This window comes from Thalassophryne amazonica, chromosome 7 (genome assembly GCF_902500255.1).
Source record: "Thalassophryne amazonica chromosome 7, fThaAma1.1, whole genome shotgun sequence".
Classification (NCBI taxonomy): Eukaryota; Metazoa; Chordata; class Actinopteri; order Batrachoidiformes; family Batrachoididae; genus Thalassophryne; species Thalassophryne amazonica.
The window spans coordinates 70,306,457-70,323,978 of record NC_047109.1 but is presented as its reverse complement, the minus strand read 5'-3'; the positions used below and the strand labels follow the sequence as shown (position 1 = coordinate 70,323,978).

The 17,522-nt window shown below is 39.6% G+C and overlaps 1 protein-coding gene across 5 annotated transcripts in view; it reads left to right on the top strand.

The window, feature by feature from the left end:
- Positions 1-17,522, top strand: part of atg5 (ATG5 autophagy related 5 homolog (S. cerevisiae)) — a 77,233-nt gene that overhangs the window by 52,374 nt on the left and 7,337 nt on the right. Inside the window, exon 8 of one of the 5 annotated variants that reach the window (XM_034174405.1) lies at positions 4,166-4,341. The exons of the other annotated variants lie outside the window; for them this stretch is intronic. Coding sequence (XP_034030296.1) covers positions 4,166-4,254 — 89 coding nt within the window. The 3' untranslated portion in view covers positions 4,255-4,341. Of the gene's footprint in view, positions 1-4,165; positions 4,342-17,522 lie in introns of those variants that run through there. 5 annotated transcript variants of the gene reach the window in all.

Sequence of the window (17,522 nt, the reverse complement as noted above, 5' to 3'; positions counted from 1 at the left end):
AAGGCCAAGAGGGCACCCATGATTCGCCTGGCTGTGGCAGATTGATGGTTACTTATGTTTGGAAGAATAAGACGAATCACTAGGTGTGGCAGCAAACACTTAGGGGTATCGGGTCAGGACACTAATTGCGATGGTTCAGGTGAGAGTATGATGAAGAATATGCAGAGTCTCTTCAGAGAGTTGACTGTTTATATAGTCATACATTTAAATCTGTGTGGTTCTGCAACAACAGAGAACAAAATACAGTGATTAACAACCACAATCCACCATCAACACCAATCGGCCAGAAAACACAAGTACATACAACTTATATCAGAACTGAAAGCTATTAATATTAGCATGAAGATATGAAAAGCAATACTGAATAAATGCTCAATTACTTTGAACAGGTTTTTAGTGTACACGCACATAAATAGCGCATAGATGGACTTAGCTGGCTAAGCAATAACTTGGCAGAATGAATCAATTAACTCCTATAACTCCCTATATTGCACTCATGACGACAAATAAACTATCACAGAACATAACAAGCTTGTAGAACTTTGTAACTTACATAGTCATGGACGCACACAACAAAGAAACATCTGTCCGACATCACCAGAAAAGAAAAGTCAAACCTTGCCATAATCACTCTTGCCTTATTGCTCTACATGTGTAAGTGCAGAGGGAGTGATGCATTCACATACACAAGGAAGTGTAGGACATCAGAGACTCAAATGAATGGTACACAGCAGCACGGTCTTTTATACAACTTATAAGAAGTGGGGATGGACTGGTTGTCTGCCTGAGTGGCTGCCACCCAGGACCCAAGGTGGTCCCTTGGTGTGGTGGGTGCAGTGACGCATGACACTGGTGCATTTCTTCCAGACTTGGCTTGCAGTCTTTTATGAGTTTCAGGTAGGATGCAGATACGGACATGTTACCTTTACTATAAATGCAGTGAGTGCAGCAACTTTCCCTATTAAAATTCATTTCAGTATTATTCTGCCCTTACTAGGATGCAGCAGTTTTCTAGCTTGGCAGATAGTTCTGGAGGAAATCACTGAAGAAATTAACAAATTGAAAATGTGGTTTGACCGAAACAAATTGTCATTAAACTTAAATAAGACAGGGATGAAGGGGAGGTGTAAGAGTCACCAGGTGTTCAAGGAAACAGTTATTTAGTTCTATATTTATTTATTTATTTATTTATGTTCATTGATAGATGGTTTTATATTTTCTGTTGTGTTTATAATCAGGTTCCTTTCGTCTCTTTCTCTAAAACTGTATTGTAGTTATTATTACTAATATTGTATTAGTTATTATTACTAATGTTGTTGTTGCTATTATTATTATTATTATTATTAATATATAACCAAAATAAATTAAAAAAAATATTACAATTTGCAATACATTTGACTCTTTTACGACAGCAAACACTGAGCCATTAATCTTTATACAGAAAACAAATGCACGCAAACGTGCTGAAATGCTAACTTTAACATTGACAATGCCATAGACATGCTAACGCATTAGTATCTGTCCCTTTTTAAGTTATAAAATACGTCTGTTTCAGAAGACCATAAGTCAGTTTAACATAAAAAAGGTAAATACTACTCACAGACATATGCTCTTTGGGGTTTTAGCAGGGAAAAATGAAGATAAAGCAAAATAAAACAAAGAACTAACGAAGCAGCGGGTCGGATCAATGCTTCATTGCTTCAAGCTTCAAAGAAGAGCCACGCTGCAGAAATGGTTACAGACCCTGCAGGGGTTCTGTAATCAACGTAGAGACATGATCATTTTCGCACCAAACATCCCCAAAAGCAACGGCCGTCCTGAAGGACAGATAAGGGAATCGTTAAGCAAAAAGGCTATTGATGTCAGTAGATCGAATCATTTCTTGACAATACCTGAAAAGAACCGGTTCTTGGTACCCAACCCTAATCATGGGACCCTCTAAACAACCCTCAAATGACCTAAAAACAAAGATTGTTCAACATCATGGTTTAGGGCAGTGCTTCTCAATTATTTTCTGTTACGCTCCCCTTAGGAAGAAGAAAACATTTCGTGCCCCCGGCCCACTGTCCGCGGTGACTATAAATAGTATCATTTGTCCATTAAATTATTATAAGTACACCTCTGCATAACATTGTATCCTTATTAACATTAAAGAAAAAAATGAAAGAACTTTAGATCAATTTACAGCAGAGAAAAAAAGAAAGAACTTTAGATCAATTTACAGCAAAGAATAACTTTATTAACATTGTATTTTAGTCTTTAACAGACAAAAATTGCATCACTTTGCTTTAAATTAAATAAAAAAAAAAAAAACCTTAAACTATAAACATTTTTTGACTGACTGCCATTTGATACTGACAAACAAAATTAAATTAAATCAATAAATAATAATAAATTTAAATTGATCAGACAACTTACTCGGGAGCACAATATATAAAACACTTTAAAAGACAAAACAAAAATGAATAAAAAAATTTGTGCTGATTTTTTATGATTATGTTTTGTAATTTTTACTTATTTTTATTAGTTTTTATTTTTGCAGCACTTGCGTCATCCAGTAGGCCATGTCTACTGCTGCTCAGCTCCTCTGCTATGGTGCTATGATGCCAACGGTGCTCGCTGGTTTACTGAAGCAGCATTCACAAAGTGGGATGATTGCTGGCAATATTCGGCATGTTTTCACTGAAAAAAACTCAAGCGGCTTATCTGCGTGATTGGGGTGTAATGTCTTTAAGTGACGCCTAAATTTATTTGGCTTCATGCTGTCCACTATTTGAGAAGGACTGGTTTAGGGGAAAGATACAAAAAGCTATCTCAGAGATTTCAGCTGTCAGTTTCCACTGTGAGGAACATAGTGAGGAAATGGAAGACCACAGACACAGTACTAGTTAAGGCCCGAAGTGGCAGACCAAGAAAAATCTCAGATAAGCTGAAGCGAAGGATGGTGAGAACAGTCATAGTCAACCCACAGACCTGCTCCAAAGACCTACAACATGTTCTTGCTGCAGATAGTGTCTCTTTCAACTATACAGTGCACTTGTCACAAGATGATGCTGGATGAGAGAGTAATGCAGAGGACGCCTTTTCTGCGTACACACCACATACAGTCGCTTGAGGTATGCTAAAGCACATTTGGACAAACCAGCTTCATTTTGGAATAAAGTGCTGTGGACTGATGAAACTAAAATTGAGTTCTTTGGACATAACAAGGGGTGGTATGCATGGCAGAAAAAGAACACAGCATTCCAAGAAAAACACTTGCTACCTACAGTAAAATTTGGAGGTGGTTCCATCATGCTGTGTGGCTGTGTGGCCAGTGCAGGTACTGGGAATCTTGTTAAAGTTGAGGGTCACATGGATTCCAGTCAGTATCAGCAGATTCTTGAGAACAATGTTCATGAATCAGTGACAAAGCTGAAGTTGCGCCGGGGCTGGATCTTTCAACAAGACAACGACCCTAAACACTGCTCAAAATCTATTAAGGCATTCATGCAGAGGAACAAGTACAACATTCAGTACAATATGGCCATCTCAGTCCCCAGACCTGAATATTATTGAAAATCTGTGGTGTGATTTTAAGTGGGCTATCCATGCTCAGAAACCAACAAACTTGAGATGTTTTGTAAAGAAGAATGGTCCAAAATACCTTCAACCAGAATCCAGACTCTCATTGGAAGCTATAGGAAGCGTTTAGAGGCTGTTATTTCTGCAAAAGGAAGATCTACTAAATATTGATGTATTTTATTTCTGTTGGACTGCCCAAATTTATACAGTACACCTGCCAGATTTTGTTTAAAGAATTATTGCACACTTTCTGTAAATCCTATCAACTTCATTTCACTTCTCACATATCACTGTGTTTGTCTGCTATATGATATATTTATCTGAAATTGCTGATCCAAACAACCAATGATTTATAAAGGAAAATCATGGAAATCATCAGGGGTGCCCAAACTTTAACATACCACTGTATTTGTTGATTTTGTCATGGGTATTATCAGTGCAATTTGAGATTTCATTTTAAGGTTTTGGTGAAAAATACACAGGTGCTATCTATCTGCAGAGATTCTCCTATCTCTTTAGCTTTTCCTGTTTCTTCCTGTCTGTACAGATTTCCTGATCTAAGATGTCTTTTCTCCTCTTTGATCCTTTATTTGTCTCTCAGGTGCCATCCAGTATCTTCCCTGTCTGCTGTCGACGTCTTTCATGTCTTTGATTTTAAATCTCTACATTTCTCTCCTCTCCTCCCTCTGACGCGTCTGCCTGCCTGTCTGAGTGATCAAGGTGAAAGTGGCCCTTTGTCTCCTGTCGTTTGTTTAGTTTCCACTTCTTCCTCGGCAGGTAGATGAGTCGGTGATAGCTAGAGATTATGTTGGCGTGTTTGGATTAGAAGGACCAGGACGTGTTCATGAATGGGGTGGGACGCAGTGGGTGGGTTGCTGGTAGCATTGTTCTTGGAGATCAGAGGACATCTCTGCCAGGACCCTAACATTTAAGACATAAAATCTGTGTTGTTTCCTGATCTTTCAAACATCAAATAAAAATGTTTTTCAAACATCCCTTCCCCCTTTATAATGTCTTGAATTGGCCCCTTGAGAACCCCGAAGCCATTTTCTTCAAACAAATAGTGGTGGATTGAATTAAGGGAGAAAAAGCTGGGGATTCCCTAAATATTCTCAAGCCTTGGCCAACCAGTCAGACCAGTCTCTCCATGGTTTTGTCACTGAAAGGTTGCCAATACCCCATGCTTACAGAAAAGAACATATTACTGTAATCAGCGGTCAGCAGTGACATCTATCGGTGCTGTTGTCTCTTGTTTCTTGAACCAGGTTGAGAATGGTTCTTGCAGAAATTTGGCAGTGCTCTGCTGTGAAAAGGCAAACATCTTCTACATAAACGCGTGCATCGACAGACGTTTCTTGTAAGCAGCACGCAGATTTTGTTTTCTTTTTGGTTTTTATTGGAGGCGAATTTAACTGTGAAAAACCCCTAACATTGATTATTGTCTGTGAATAATCAGAGGAAAGCCCCCACCCCATCCTTTCGCCCCACCCCAAATCCTCCCTCCGCCTCCGTGACTGACAAATCCACACAGCCACCCTCTTTTCCTCCAATGCCGCCCTCATCTTAGTCACATCTGTAGTACAGCTCACTGACTACTGGCAGGCTTCCCCTTGTATGTGCCATCAGGAGCCAAGGCAACATGTGCTCATGAGCCGAGCAGCTCACCTCAGAGGCTTGAGGGGGAAGTGTAGGTTTCAGTGGCTGTTTTGATACAGGTCATAGTGGGTTATGGTTCATGTGAGTGGGTGTGCTAGATATGCACCAGAGAGGGGAATTCACAATAGCTCGAAAGCTTGCTCGGTGGTTCGGTCTACGCTTGATAACAGTGGTCAGCAAAACCTTTTACTCTCTAATTCTCTTTACTGTAAATACGTCGTTGTGCAAAGGTTCTTCAGGAAATGTGCCTTTAAATTGTCACTTTTTTTCTTAACTCTCTTATAGCCACTGTGTGTGCAGTGAAAGAAATCTGTGTAAGAAGAAGAAGAAAAAAAAAAAGATTTTATAAATACTCATAAAGTAACACAGCAAAATCTTAAGTTTAACAGCCCAGGGATGTGAAATTTCTTCAGAATTGCGGAATCCCCCCCAAATGGTTTGACACACATGTGAACTATGAATTAATTGCAGAGTTTACCTAAGTGTCATTTTACGTCATGGTGACTTTTTAAGTGATAAATAACTGCTTTAATTTTGATGGCGTTACAGTAAAATCACAGTCTGAATGGAACAAATGCCGCTGGTCTACACTCACGCAGCCTATATAAAAACAACAACAAAAAACAGCCTCACTGAGCTAAGGCTGTCACTGCACGCTCCGCAGCCTGTTGAAGCCTCAGCACTTATGGAGCCAACCAGAAAAAAATAAAGCAATAAATTCTCCATTAATGTTTAGAGTTGAGGACAAAGTGTCCGTCGTCTCTTTTCTGTGCAGCCATGAGCCCAGTGAACCGAGCGTCACATGCGAAGCGCATGTGGAAAGGATGAATGTATTTATCCTGAAAGGGTAAATAAAATAATTTTCCTCACCTTCTCTCCAGACAATGTAAACATCCTCATCGCTTGTTAAAAGAACTCAGATCAGTTTACTTCTTTTTTTGTTCATATTGAAATTTAATGCAACTATTTTATTTTAAAATATTCTGTAATACATTGGACACCTGGTTTTCATTTGGGACCACAACCAAGAGTTCCTTATTTTCATTACTCAAGTTATTTTTAAAAATAAAAAGCAAAGCAATTTTGTTTTATTTTATTTTGCTGATCCAAAAAAATTATCTGATCCACGGCTTTAAAACCATATCCGATCTGAACCATGGCTTTTGTGATACATGACACCCTGAGTTCAATTGAAAATTTGTGGCCTCAGGTCGATGCAGATCTGCTGAGATATCAAACTCACAAATATAGGGTGGTTTACTCACGTCTCTGCCGATAGATTGCTAATTCTGAAGCAAAAATACTTGAGACGGTAAGACAGCCATTATTGAAGTGAATGTTGAAAAATTTCAGTACAACTCTAATGCTTTTACTGGTGTGCAAAGATTGGGCCTCCCGTAGGGATAGATGTGTATTATTTACTGGGTTGTCATGATGTGCAACTTAGCTAATAAACGCTGAGACTACTGTATTTTACTAACTTTTCTCAAATGTTCTCATGAAAGTGTCATGAAATTTCTTCAACTTATTGCTCTACAATGCAGGAAAATGTGTTTCAGAGCATCTAGGCCTTATGCTGCGTTCACATCGGGTGCGACCAGACGCCACAAATTTGCTTCGGTCACGTGGCGACGGACGTGCCACCATCTCCCACTGTGTCGCTCTGCTTTCGCTGCGAAAATTCGCCCCAGTGCATCATCAAATAGGAGGAGCTTCCATTCTGCTCGCCAGCTCCGGTTGTCAGTTAAGTTAACATGACGGACCTTGATCACACATTGCGAGTTGTTGTGGAAAGCTGGCAAACGTCATGAGACGTTCCCAATTCGGGGAGTATCATTATTTGCTGCAGGAGCTGCATCTGGATGACGGCCGCTTTCAGTGGTCCTTCTGCCTCTGCAGGACCCAGTTTGAGGACCTCCTTTCCCGTTCACACGCGCACATGTGAACAATTTTTAAAAAAACCTCCGCTGCTTGCTGTGGAGCTGCTCCTCGCTCCAAAAACTCTGTCATAATTGTGTTTAGAAACCAGTCACCATTTGTTTTATTATACATCTGTGTAGTTAATAAAATAATCTTTAGGGACGATTCGCTCACGCGCACATAAAAGAAAGAAAAAGAAAGAAACTCCTCTCCCCCTCCTGCGGGGCTGCTGCTCGCTCCAAAAACTCTGTCATAATTGTGAAATAAAGGACAAAAGAGACATAAGTCCTGCTCACAGGTTGCTACCAGAGACAGGACATGTTCACATCTTCAGTCAAACTCCAGACATCTCCACGTCACTACATATTCAGTCCCTGATTGGTCATCGCGGCGCGACAAGACGAAAAAGTTCCGATTTTTCAACTTGGGGAGGAGGGCAACGTGCCGTGATGCTACGCAATATCGTGCTACAAATGCGCCAGTCTCTCAAAATTGCTTCACTTGCGTCGCTTCATTCGCGTCCATCGCGTCGTGCTGCGTGACTTGGCGCCAAAACGCGTCCTTCCATAGGGATTACATGGCAACCTGTCGCTGCAGTCACTCGTGTCGTGCCCGGTGTGAACGCGGCATAAGGGTTTCCTTTTCCTCAGATTTCTCTGTTACTGAATCACATCCCTGAATGGCCACATGATCTCTTCTGTGATTTCAATTCCTCTAATGGAGCAGATAGAAAATGACTGTCATGCTCCGGAGCATGGAATAAACATTTCTTGAGTTTAGCAACGCACTGCTTCTGCCTCACTGCATGCGAGAAAGGAGTGAAGCTAATCCCACTGCATGTATGGGTATTTTCCAACCGGCATTCTTGAATTGGTGTTGCATTGTAGTACTTGGCAATATTTTACTGGAATCTAGTTTTTCCTCTTTGCTGTGGGAAGTGGAAAAAGTTGTGGCCGCTGCTACTACAACCACTTAGGTGCTCGTCATTCAGTTGATGCATACGTCGTCCCATATGGATGTCATGAAACACCTATGAGAATTATTTTACATTATTTTTTTAGTTTTAATCTCCATTTGAACCCACCAGAGTTATCTTACAAGACCCAAGTTGCCTTCAGACAAGTCCAAAATCCATCAAAGTGGATATTCCTTTGTAAAATTAAACATTTAAAAATGGTCATAGAATGGTAACGTATTGTGAATCTGCCTCGTTCAAGCAATCATCAAAATCTGGGTGAGCACACATGAAGGAGACAAGTAAGGGAAGACGAGAAAATATTCATTAAAGCTTGAGTGACTGACTGGTGAAACTGTACAAAACAGGTTTTGACTGTTGTTTCAGAAGTCACTGCTTTATAGTGAGCAAAACAAAAAATCTAGTTTGCAGGATCTGCACTGTCTATGCACCCTGGTGCAAGATTACCTCTTATTAAGATAACAAATAATCCCTAAAAGGAAGTATTTTAACTTAATATGTGTAGCTCACTTAAACTAATTCAGAATTCTTGTCTATCAACACCAGCAAACCTAGGCCGAATCCTTTTTCTCCTCCCTTAATCCTACCCCTTGTTTTTGACAACGTGATGTCAAAGGTCCATAGGAGCACCTGCGGACAGGTAGTTCTCTGCAAGAATGCAGGAATGTCACACCTCTAACCAGGGCCCTTTATGCTGCGTGTAGACATAACGACAACAAGTCACGAATTCCATGAAGTATATATTCTTGGCTGCCGATCACAAATGTGATGATTCGGGGCAGGGGCGTCAGGTGTCTTCAGGAACTGTCGCGACCTGTTACCACGCATTACGATTAATGGCACGTGTCGCTGGCGAATGATTAAAAACCATTAAGCATTAACGCGCAACAGCGCATCATGTTCTGTCACTAATCTGTCAGGAATTTTGTAAATCAGGCGAATTGTCTCCACACACCCCATATTCATTGTACTGTCAGCTGCTGAACCATTCACATCGCTCCAGATTGCTCCTCAACATCCAGATGAATCTACAGCTGAAGAAGAACTTTGTGATTGCATGCTTAGTTGGGCTCTGTGCCATAGAGTTGCTCAAAAAGGAGGAGAAGGAGACGGAAAGAGCCAGACTGGAGGAATCTCAGAATCGTTCTCCCGGTCATCAGGCACAACACCAGGTGGAACACCTGCAGGAGCGTCATTAGGAGCATCAGTAGGAAGTGTGGAACAACACTTAGCCGACTTGGCGTCGCTGTTCCTCTTCGGCATACTGCATCAATGAAACTGAATGCGGTGCAGCAGGGTTTTAATTGTGCACACATGACAGAAAACAGTGATTCGTAGTGGCGCGCAGTGAAATGTGACTCCGCGTTATAATTTGTGTCAAAACGTGACCGTTTCCGTGTCAGTTTGTAACAACGCGTGACAGTATGGGCTCCAAGAACCATCACAGGAACCATTACGAATGCTGTCATGCTCTATTAAGGATCACCACTAATCAAGATGCTCAGTTGCGAACTCCACAACATGAGGCGAAATGAGGGTGGTATGTGACATTCGTGGAAGATTTTTTTGACAGCCAAACACATGCTCCATGAATATCACACACCTGCACACACTGTTAAGAAACCTAATCAGATGCGTTAAGTCATGTTAAGAATGTCAGGAATGTGCCACGAATGTCAGAAAAATGACATTTGTAATGCATGTTGCCCATGTGTAAATGAAGCATTGGGTCCACTGAAGCTTCGGAACATGCCAGGTGGCAGCTGTGACTGGTCCACTTTTAGGTCCTGATTCAATCTTTACAGTTTTCAGGTCCTGCAATAGAAGTTACACAAACACAAAGCCTAATAATATTAATTAGTCATAACAACATCATTACTTTAATAGAAAAGGTCATTTTATGTACCATGTTTTTATTCTTCTTCTTCCTTCTTCCTTTGTATGACCTTTATATAGTTTTTAATTCTGCTGTTTCTTGGAAACTTGTTGGTCTGTCATCTTGAGGTCCAATTATTTGATCAAAATTAGCAGTGAGATGTCAGCTGAATTCAAAAAACACACACATTTCATATCTTCAGCTTCACGGCCATGTAATATCATTAGTAATTAGTAATATCATCTACACAGATGTACGTATATCTCACATTCTGAAAAGCTGAGATTGTTCTGACCATTTTGTTCTGCAATACATTATTTGCAAGTACCATAAAAGGGGAATTAGTGAAAGTATAGTCAGATGACTTTGACACGCCGGTGAGTCCATGGACCCAAGGGGGTTATGGTCATATACGAGTAGAGTAACCCATCTTATCTGAATTTTATATTAAAGCATTCATCTACTTCAAAATAAAAATCATTCACTTGCTCCATACTATGGTGTTGCAATGTGTGCTGTAAGACAGAACTGTGAAAATATGCATAAGAAGACTGTACATAAATCTTGGCAGTATTGTAACCAAAGCGATGAATGCGTGTGATCGGTGACCCACAAATGCTGTATCACACTTCACAAACAAAATTTTTAGTTGAGCAAATGCCTTTTTTTTTAACAAATGAAAAAAATAATATATTTACAAAAACACATTTATTTGTTAAAATCAACACACAAGTTACAAATCAGAAATTTGTGTTTGTGGATCACAAAACACGTGTGCAAACCAAGGAATATTTGTGCATTTGCAGGTATTAATCAGACAAATTTAACTCCATGCTTTTTCAACTCATTGGCAATGGCTAGTATATCAGGGAGAGAACATAAATAAACGCAGATTATTTTATTACGTCCTTGGTGGACATAATAAAAAACTAAGAAATCACGTGTACATAAGTTATGCAAAGCAAGATGCTGATGAATGCAAAGGTTGCTGTGGCATGCAGATGTTTTGCTTGGTAATGCAAAAATTGTTCTATATAGAAATTCATATGACCTTTAAGGGTCTCTATGGTAAACAAGTGTGCATTTTTTATTTATCTATTTTTTAATGTAGAGAATAGTAATAAGGATGTAAACTAGGGAACAGTTTCAGCCACATCACATGTAAATGACACTTCTAAATGCACTGCTGCCATCTGCTCCATCAAATGTTATGTTTTCTTTAGTCTCTGTCAGTTGGTTCACTATTTCAAGCACTTTTGAAGTGTCCCGTCTTTGAAGTTTACCAAAAACAGTCCAGATTTGCCCTATATTGTAGGCCATACATAGATTTGGATCTGTTCTGGACATCTTTTGAAACTAACAGTGATCCAACATGATGAACGCCACACTTATACGTTTGCCGTATATTTAGCATTTGCACCACAGTCACAACCCCAGCCTTCTCTTGCGGTCTCTGTTTTGTTCTGAAAATGGTCCATTGAGCCATGACACTCAGTCAGCTGCTAGTCGTGCAGCCTGACTGTGTGCTTGGCTGCGATGAGTGGCATTGCGGTCTTCTAAATAGTGGTTGGCTTTGGTCGGCTGACAAAAGCATGTTGTTTTGGCCAGTGGTTGTGAACCACTTAAACCACAGGGTATGTGTGAGTCTGTATAAATTAGTTGGATCCAGATTAACTTTTACCAAACTAAACAGCTTATTGTTAGTAAGCTGAAGTACATTTCTGATTCTGTGGAATAAGTGCTGCACTACCAATATATACAACCCCTGGCAATAATTATGGAATCACCGGCCTCGGAGGATGTTCATTCAGTTGTTTTTGTAGAAAAAAAGCAGATCACAGACATGACACAAAACTAAAGTAATTTCAAATGGCAACTTTCTGGCTTTAAGAAACACTATAAGAAATCAGGAAAAAAATTGTGGCAGTCAGTAACGGTTACTTTTTTAGACCAAGCAGAGGGAAAAAAAATTTGGACTCACTCAATTCTGAGGAATAAATTATGGAATCACCCTGTAAATTTTCATCCCCAAAACTAACACCTGCATCAAATCAGATCTGCTCGTTAGTCTGCATCTAAAAAGGAGTGATCACACCATGGAGAGCTGTTTCACCGACTGACATGAATCATGGCTCCAACACGAGAGATGTCAATTGAAACAAAGGAGAGGATTATCAAACTCTTAAAAGAGGGTAAATCATCAATGTTCCAAACGATGTTGGTTGTTCACAGTCAGCTGTGTCTAAACTCTGGACCAAATACAAACATGGTTGTTAAAGGCAAACATACTGGTAGACCAAGGAAGACATCAAAGCATCAAGACAGAAAACTTAAAGCAATATCTCTCAAAAATCGAAAATGCACAACAAAACAAATGAGGAATGAATGGGAGGAAACTGGAGTCAACGTCTGTGACCGAACTGTAAGAAACCGCCTAAAGGAAATGGGATTTACATACAGAAAAGCTAAATGAAAGCCATCATTAACACCTAAACAGAAAAAAACAAGGTTACAATGGGCTAAGGAAAAGCAATCGTGGACTGTGGATGACTGGACGAAAGTCATATTCAGTGATGAATCTCGAATCTGCATTGGGCAAGGTGATGATGCTGGAACTTTTGTTTGGTGCCGTTCCAATGAGATTTATAAAGATGACTGCCTGAAGAGAACATGTAAATTTCCACAGTCATTGATGATATGGGGCTGCATGTCAGGTAAAGGCACTGGGGAGATGGCTGTCATTACATCATCAATAAATGCACAAGTTTACGTTGATATTTTGGACACTTTTCTTATCCCATCAATTGGAAGGATGTTTGGGGATGATGAAATAATTTCTCAAGATGATAATGCATCTTGCCATAGAGCAAAAACTGTGAAAACATTCCTTGCAAAAAGACACATAGGGTCAATGTCATGGCCTGCAAATAGTCCGGATCTTAATCCAACTGAAAATCTTTGGTGGAAGTTGAAGAAAATGGTCCATGACAAGGCTCCAACCTGCAAAGCTGATCTGGCAACAGCAATCAGAGAAAGTTGGAGCCAGATTGATGAAGAGTACTGTTTGTCACTCATTAAGTCCATGCCTCAGAGACTGCAAGCTGTTATAAAAGCCAGAGGTGGTGCAACAAAATACCAGTGATGTGTTGGTGCGTTCTTTTGTTTTTCATGATTCCATAATTTTTTCCTCAGAATTGAGTGATTCCATATTTTTTTCCCTCTGCTTGGTCTAAAAAAGTAACCGTTACTGACTGCCACAATTTTTTTTCCTGATTTCTTATAGTGTTTCTTAAAGCCAGAAAGTTGCCATTTGAAATGACTTTAGTTTTGTGTCATGTCTGTGATCTGCTTTTTTTCTACAAAATTAAACAACTGAATGAACATCCTCCAAGGCCGGTGATTCCATAATTTTTGCCAGGGGTTGTACAACGGGATTTGGTTAAAGGTATTTTCTTCTGTGTCCTGTGAAAAGAATAGACCTTTGAAGCTGTACACATTTTTTTCACCAGTACACTGATACAGTTTGTCACTCAAAAGTATGCAAAAAAAGCTCAAGTAAATTATTGAGCAGTTGTGTCACACGCAGCTCTCTGCCTGCTGAAAAGTAAAAGAAGAGTTTGATGAAGCACAGTGCTGTATTCCCCACAGCTAGTGTGCCGGGAAGCCATGTCCAGACCAAAGATATTAGGGCTTACGTAGCGACTGCTAGCTGTATGGGACCAACCATGACTGTCCTTTTTGAGCATTTTATTACATATATCTGAAACAGTACAGCTTGCTATGTGGTTATTTGTAATCACAGGCTATCTAAGAAGTCTGTGCTCTAGCAATTCCATTTTGAACCAAAGACAACTTTAGATCAGTGGCCTCTGCGTGGCTGCAAACCCTCCCCATAGCCTGACACGCACCTGCCAAATGACGGAGACTGCAAGGGCTGTGATTGGTCATTTTTACGTTTTCACTCCTTCCTCTCCCATCATATTTTAATAGTTTTTGCAGTGTGTCTGCCGACTATATGTCGATCATGAATCAAATACGTTTGGCAGGAAAGTCTGCAAATGTAATAATTCCCTGGTCTACCTGAATCCATTATATGTGAGTTTTACTGTATATAGGCACAGTGGCTTAGTGGTTAGTACTGTTGCTTCACAGCAAAAAGATCTTCGGATCACTTCCCACCTGGTCCTTTCTGTGTGGAGTTTACATGTTCTCCCTGTGTCTCCATGGGTTCCTCTGAGTGTTCCAGTTTCTTCCTATGAGTGTTCCAGCTTCTTCCCACTTCTGAGGCCATGCAGGTTAGGTGAATTGATCACTAAATTGACTGTGGATGTGTTTGTTTGTTATGCAACCCTGTGACAGGAAACTGAGACTCAGGATATTGCGATATTTAATTTTACGATGTAATCATCAATTTGATCAAGTACAAAATGAATATAATTCAAAATCAATAGCTGGTTGAAATGAAGTGGACATGTAGTGCCACATTTATACAGCAGAGTACGCATTGTATTCTCGACTCAATCTGAGTTTTAACCTGACATCACCTCCATTTCTCAAACATAAGTGAAGGTAGACTGCAGGCGACTTCTCGGAAGATCAAATTGTGCACTGATAATTATTTATTTAAAGGAGCAGTAACCAGACAGTGCAGAAATTAAGGATGGAGCGAGAATTGGTTGTCTTTAAATTTTACGCTCTGCAGACTGTTTGCGAGGCTAACTTGTGGTCAGTGGCAAATCCAGAATTTTGTAAGAGGCGGACATGGATTTGTGAACAAGTTTTGCTTCCCTATGGGGCGACTGGGGGCATCAACCCCAGAAATTTAGAATTTGATGTCATTTCCTGCATTTTGGTGCATATCCATCCATTTTCAATACCTGCTTACTCCATTTAAGGGTCATGGGGGGCTGGAGCCTATCCCAGCCATCCTAGGGGGTGAGGCGGTGTAGTGAAAAGATACTTTATATATATATATATATATATATATATATATATATATATATATATATATATATATTATTAATTTGAACTTTTATTGCACAGTCTTGAAGGTGATGCTATGGTGTTATGAGAGAACATCTGAAATATCTGTGGCTGAAACAGTTAACACCTTTTCTACACCTTGTTAAATCATGGTCGGGTACAAATGTATCTAGCTGAGTCACTTGTTGCTATAGAGGTTTTTTTTTTGACCCATGGGTTGGGGGGCACTGGATCTGCCCCTGCATTTGGTTGGCCGAGGTGGGGAGTCAGAGCACCTTTGAAGCCGTGTCACTGGGCCCCACACTCAGCAGCTCTGGTCAGGACAAACCGCTGCTCTTTGAACGTCCCATTGCTGCAGGGAGGCACAAATCTGTGTCCAAATTTTACTCTGAGCACAGAAAATATTCATCCAAGATAGAGAAACATTTCATTGCAGAACGCGAGGGAGCACACAATTCGACATTGTCCATCCTGATTAAAATGTTTTAACCACTTTTCATGTAGCCAGGTCTGTGCTTATAGCAGGCAGTTTACTTAAAATAAAAGTGCTTTAATTACAGTATGGTTCTCCTGCAGTGGTGGGTTCAAATATGATGTGCATTTTTTTTTTGTTTAAAATGTGACTTATGATGTACAGTATAGTCTTTAGAAGTGATTTTTAAAAATAGTTTTCAAGGCAAGAACCACAGTCAATACTGAATTGAAACTTGATGACAAAACATCCTTTGATAACTCCAAGATTGTGGGTTGAATGAAAGAAAGTCATTGCATTGATATTTTTTGACTACCAGTGCACATGCAGTAAAGGCATGTGTGTTTTAGATGGTTGTAAGAAAGCATGATAATTCACAGCCAGGTAAGATATATTTGTCTTTCATTGTTAGGGGCGTTGTCCATTGTAGAGTTTCCCCTTTTCTCATAGTGATACTGTAAGAGTTCACTGACTACGCCTGGCAGTTGACTAGCAGCACCAGGCCTAAAGGTCATAGAGGGGAAAGAAATGACACCTAACAATGGACCTTCTCTTTGAAGCAGAGAAAGTGTGCTCTCGCTATAACTTTGTTTATGGGTGGGTCACACTTTTAACTTTCTGTATTCTTGAACTGTAGATGAACTGCACTCTTGAACTATAGTTGAACATGTACTAAAAATATCACTTTTTTCTGCGTGTGCATTATTGATAGCCAGTATTATGCATATGTGCAGCCAGTTTTCAGTAGTAAAAGCTGTAGTTTTTGTTACTGTTGTTTTTTTAACATTCTTTTTTGTCCAGTTTAATAAATTGTGCACACAGTACTATCCTACTAGTCTCTTTGGACACGTGCTGCTAATATTGGCTAATCTGGCAGATATTGCTAACAACTGCCTACACCACCCTATGACTCTATCAGAAAACTGTGCAGTAAATTAAATCACTAATGTAGCTTCTGTGCCATCTGTGCTCTTCCATGAGGTCTCTTTGCTAGACCGTAGCACTCTTTATGGTTGGAGGCATCCAGCTTGTTTTCCAACTTGTGGTGTTGTGTGGAAACCGGAAACCATTAACTTTGGGTGTGGCGTCATTACCAGCTGCGACTGCCGAGTTTACTGGAACAAAGTATTATAGTCTTGTAGTCTACACTGGTATTACGACATGTCACAATATTAGGGTGTCCCAAAAATGCCAACTTTAAAAAAGTTTCGAGTCTCACCCACCAAAAAGTTTCCTTTTGGTGAGTCATTCTCATATGTAAAATTGTTTGCCAATCAGAAATTATTTAGAGGTGGCTCAAGGTCACCAAACATTGGAAATCTACCTGCGACAATCGGCATTGGTGCAATATTTGAAATGTCATATATCTGCCACTGTTAGAACTATTAGATCACTACTTTTCATTTGTGTACAATTTCCTTTGGTAATTTAGAAATTAGCAGCAGATTTGGTGCCTGATGTTTACTGCAGTGAATATACAATTCCAAACTTGGCTGGTTTTGCCAGTTTTTTTGCAGATCTGAAACCTGGAAGACTGGGAAGTGAAAGAAAACTATAGCACTGTATGGACACTCACCAGTTTTGGTCTCTCTAAACACTAGAAACATTAATATATTCCATATGAAAGCATCACAGTAACATATTACATACCTTTAACCAGCAGCTGATTTTCAGTATTCATATAAGTATTTTCATTGCACTAATTATACAGAAATGATAAAAACGGCCCTAACAGTGTTTTTTCTTTTTTTTTTTTCAACATTTATGATTAATCTGTAAGCACTTGCAGAATGCAGACAGTTATCAACAAAGTACCAAAAAATATTAAACAAAGCCATAAAGGCAAAATAAAAAGTAAGTAAACACAGTATTGTAAATATGTAAATAAATTGTCTAACTGACCAGTATCATAGGCTGACTATGAAGCCCAGCTTCTACACAAGTTTGGACCTGTATAGTCGCTGCAGTAAACATCTAGCACCCAATCTGCTGCTATAATTTCTAAATTACCAAAATAAACTGTACACATCTGAAAAGTAGTGATCTAATAGTTCTAAAAGTGGCAAAGATATGAC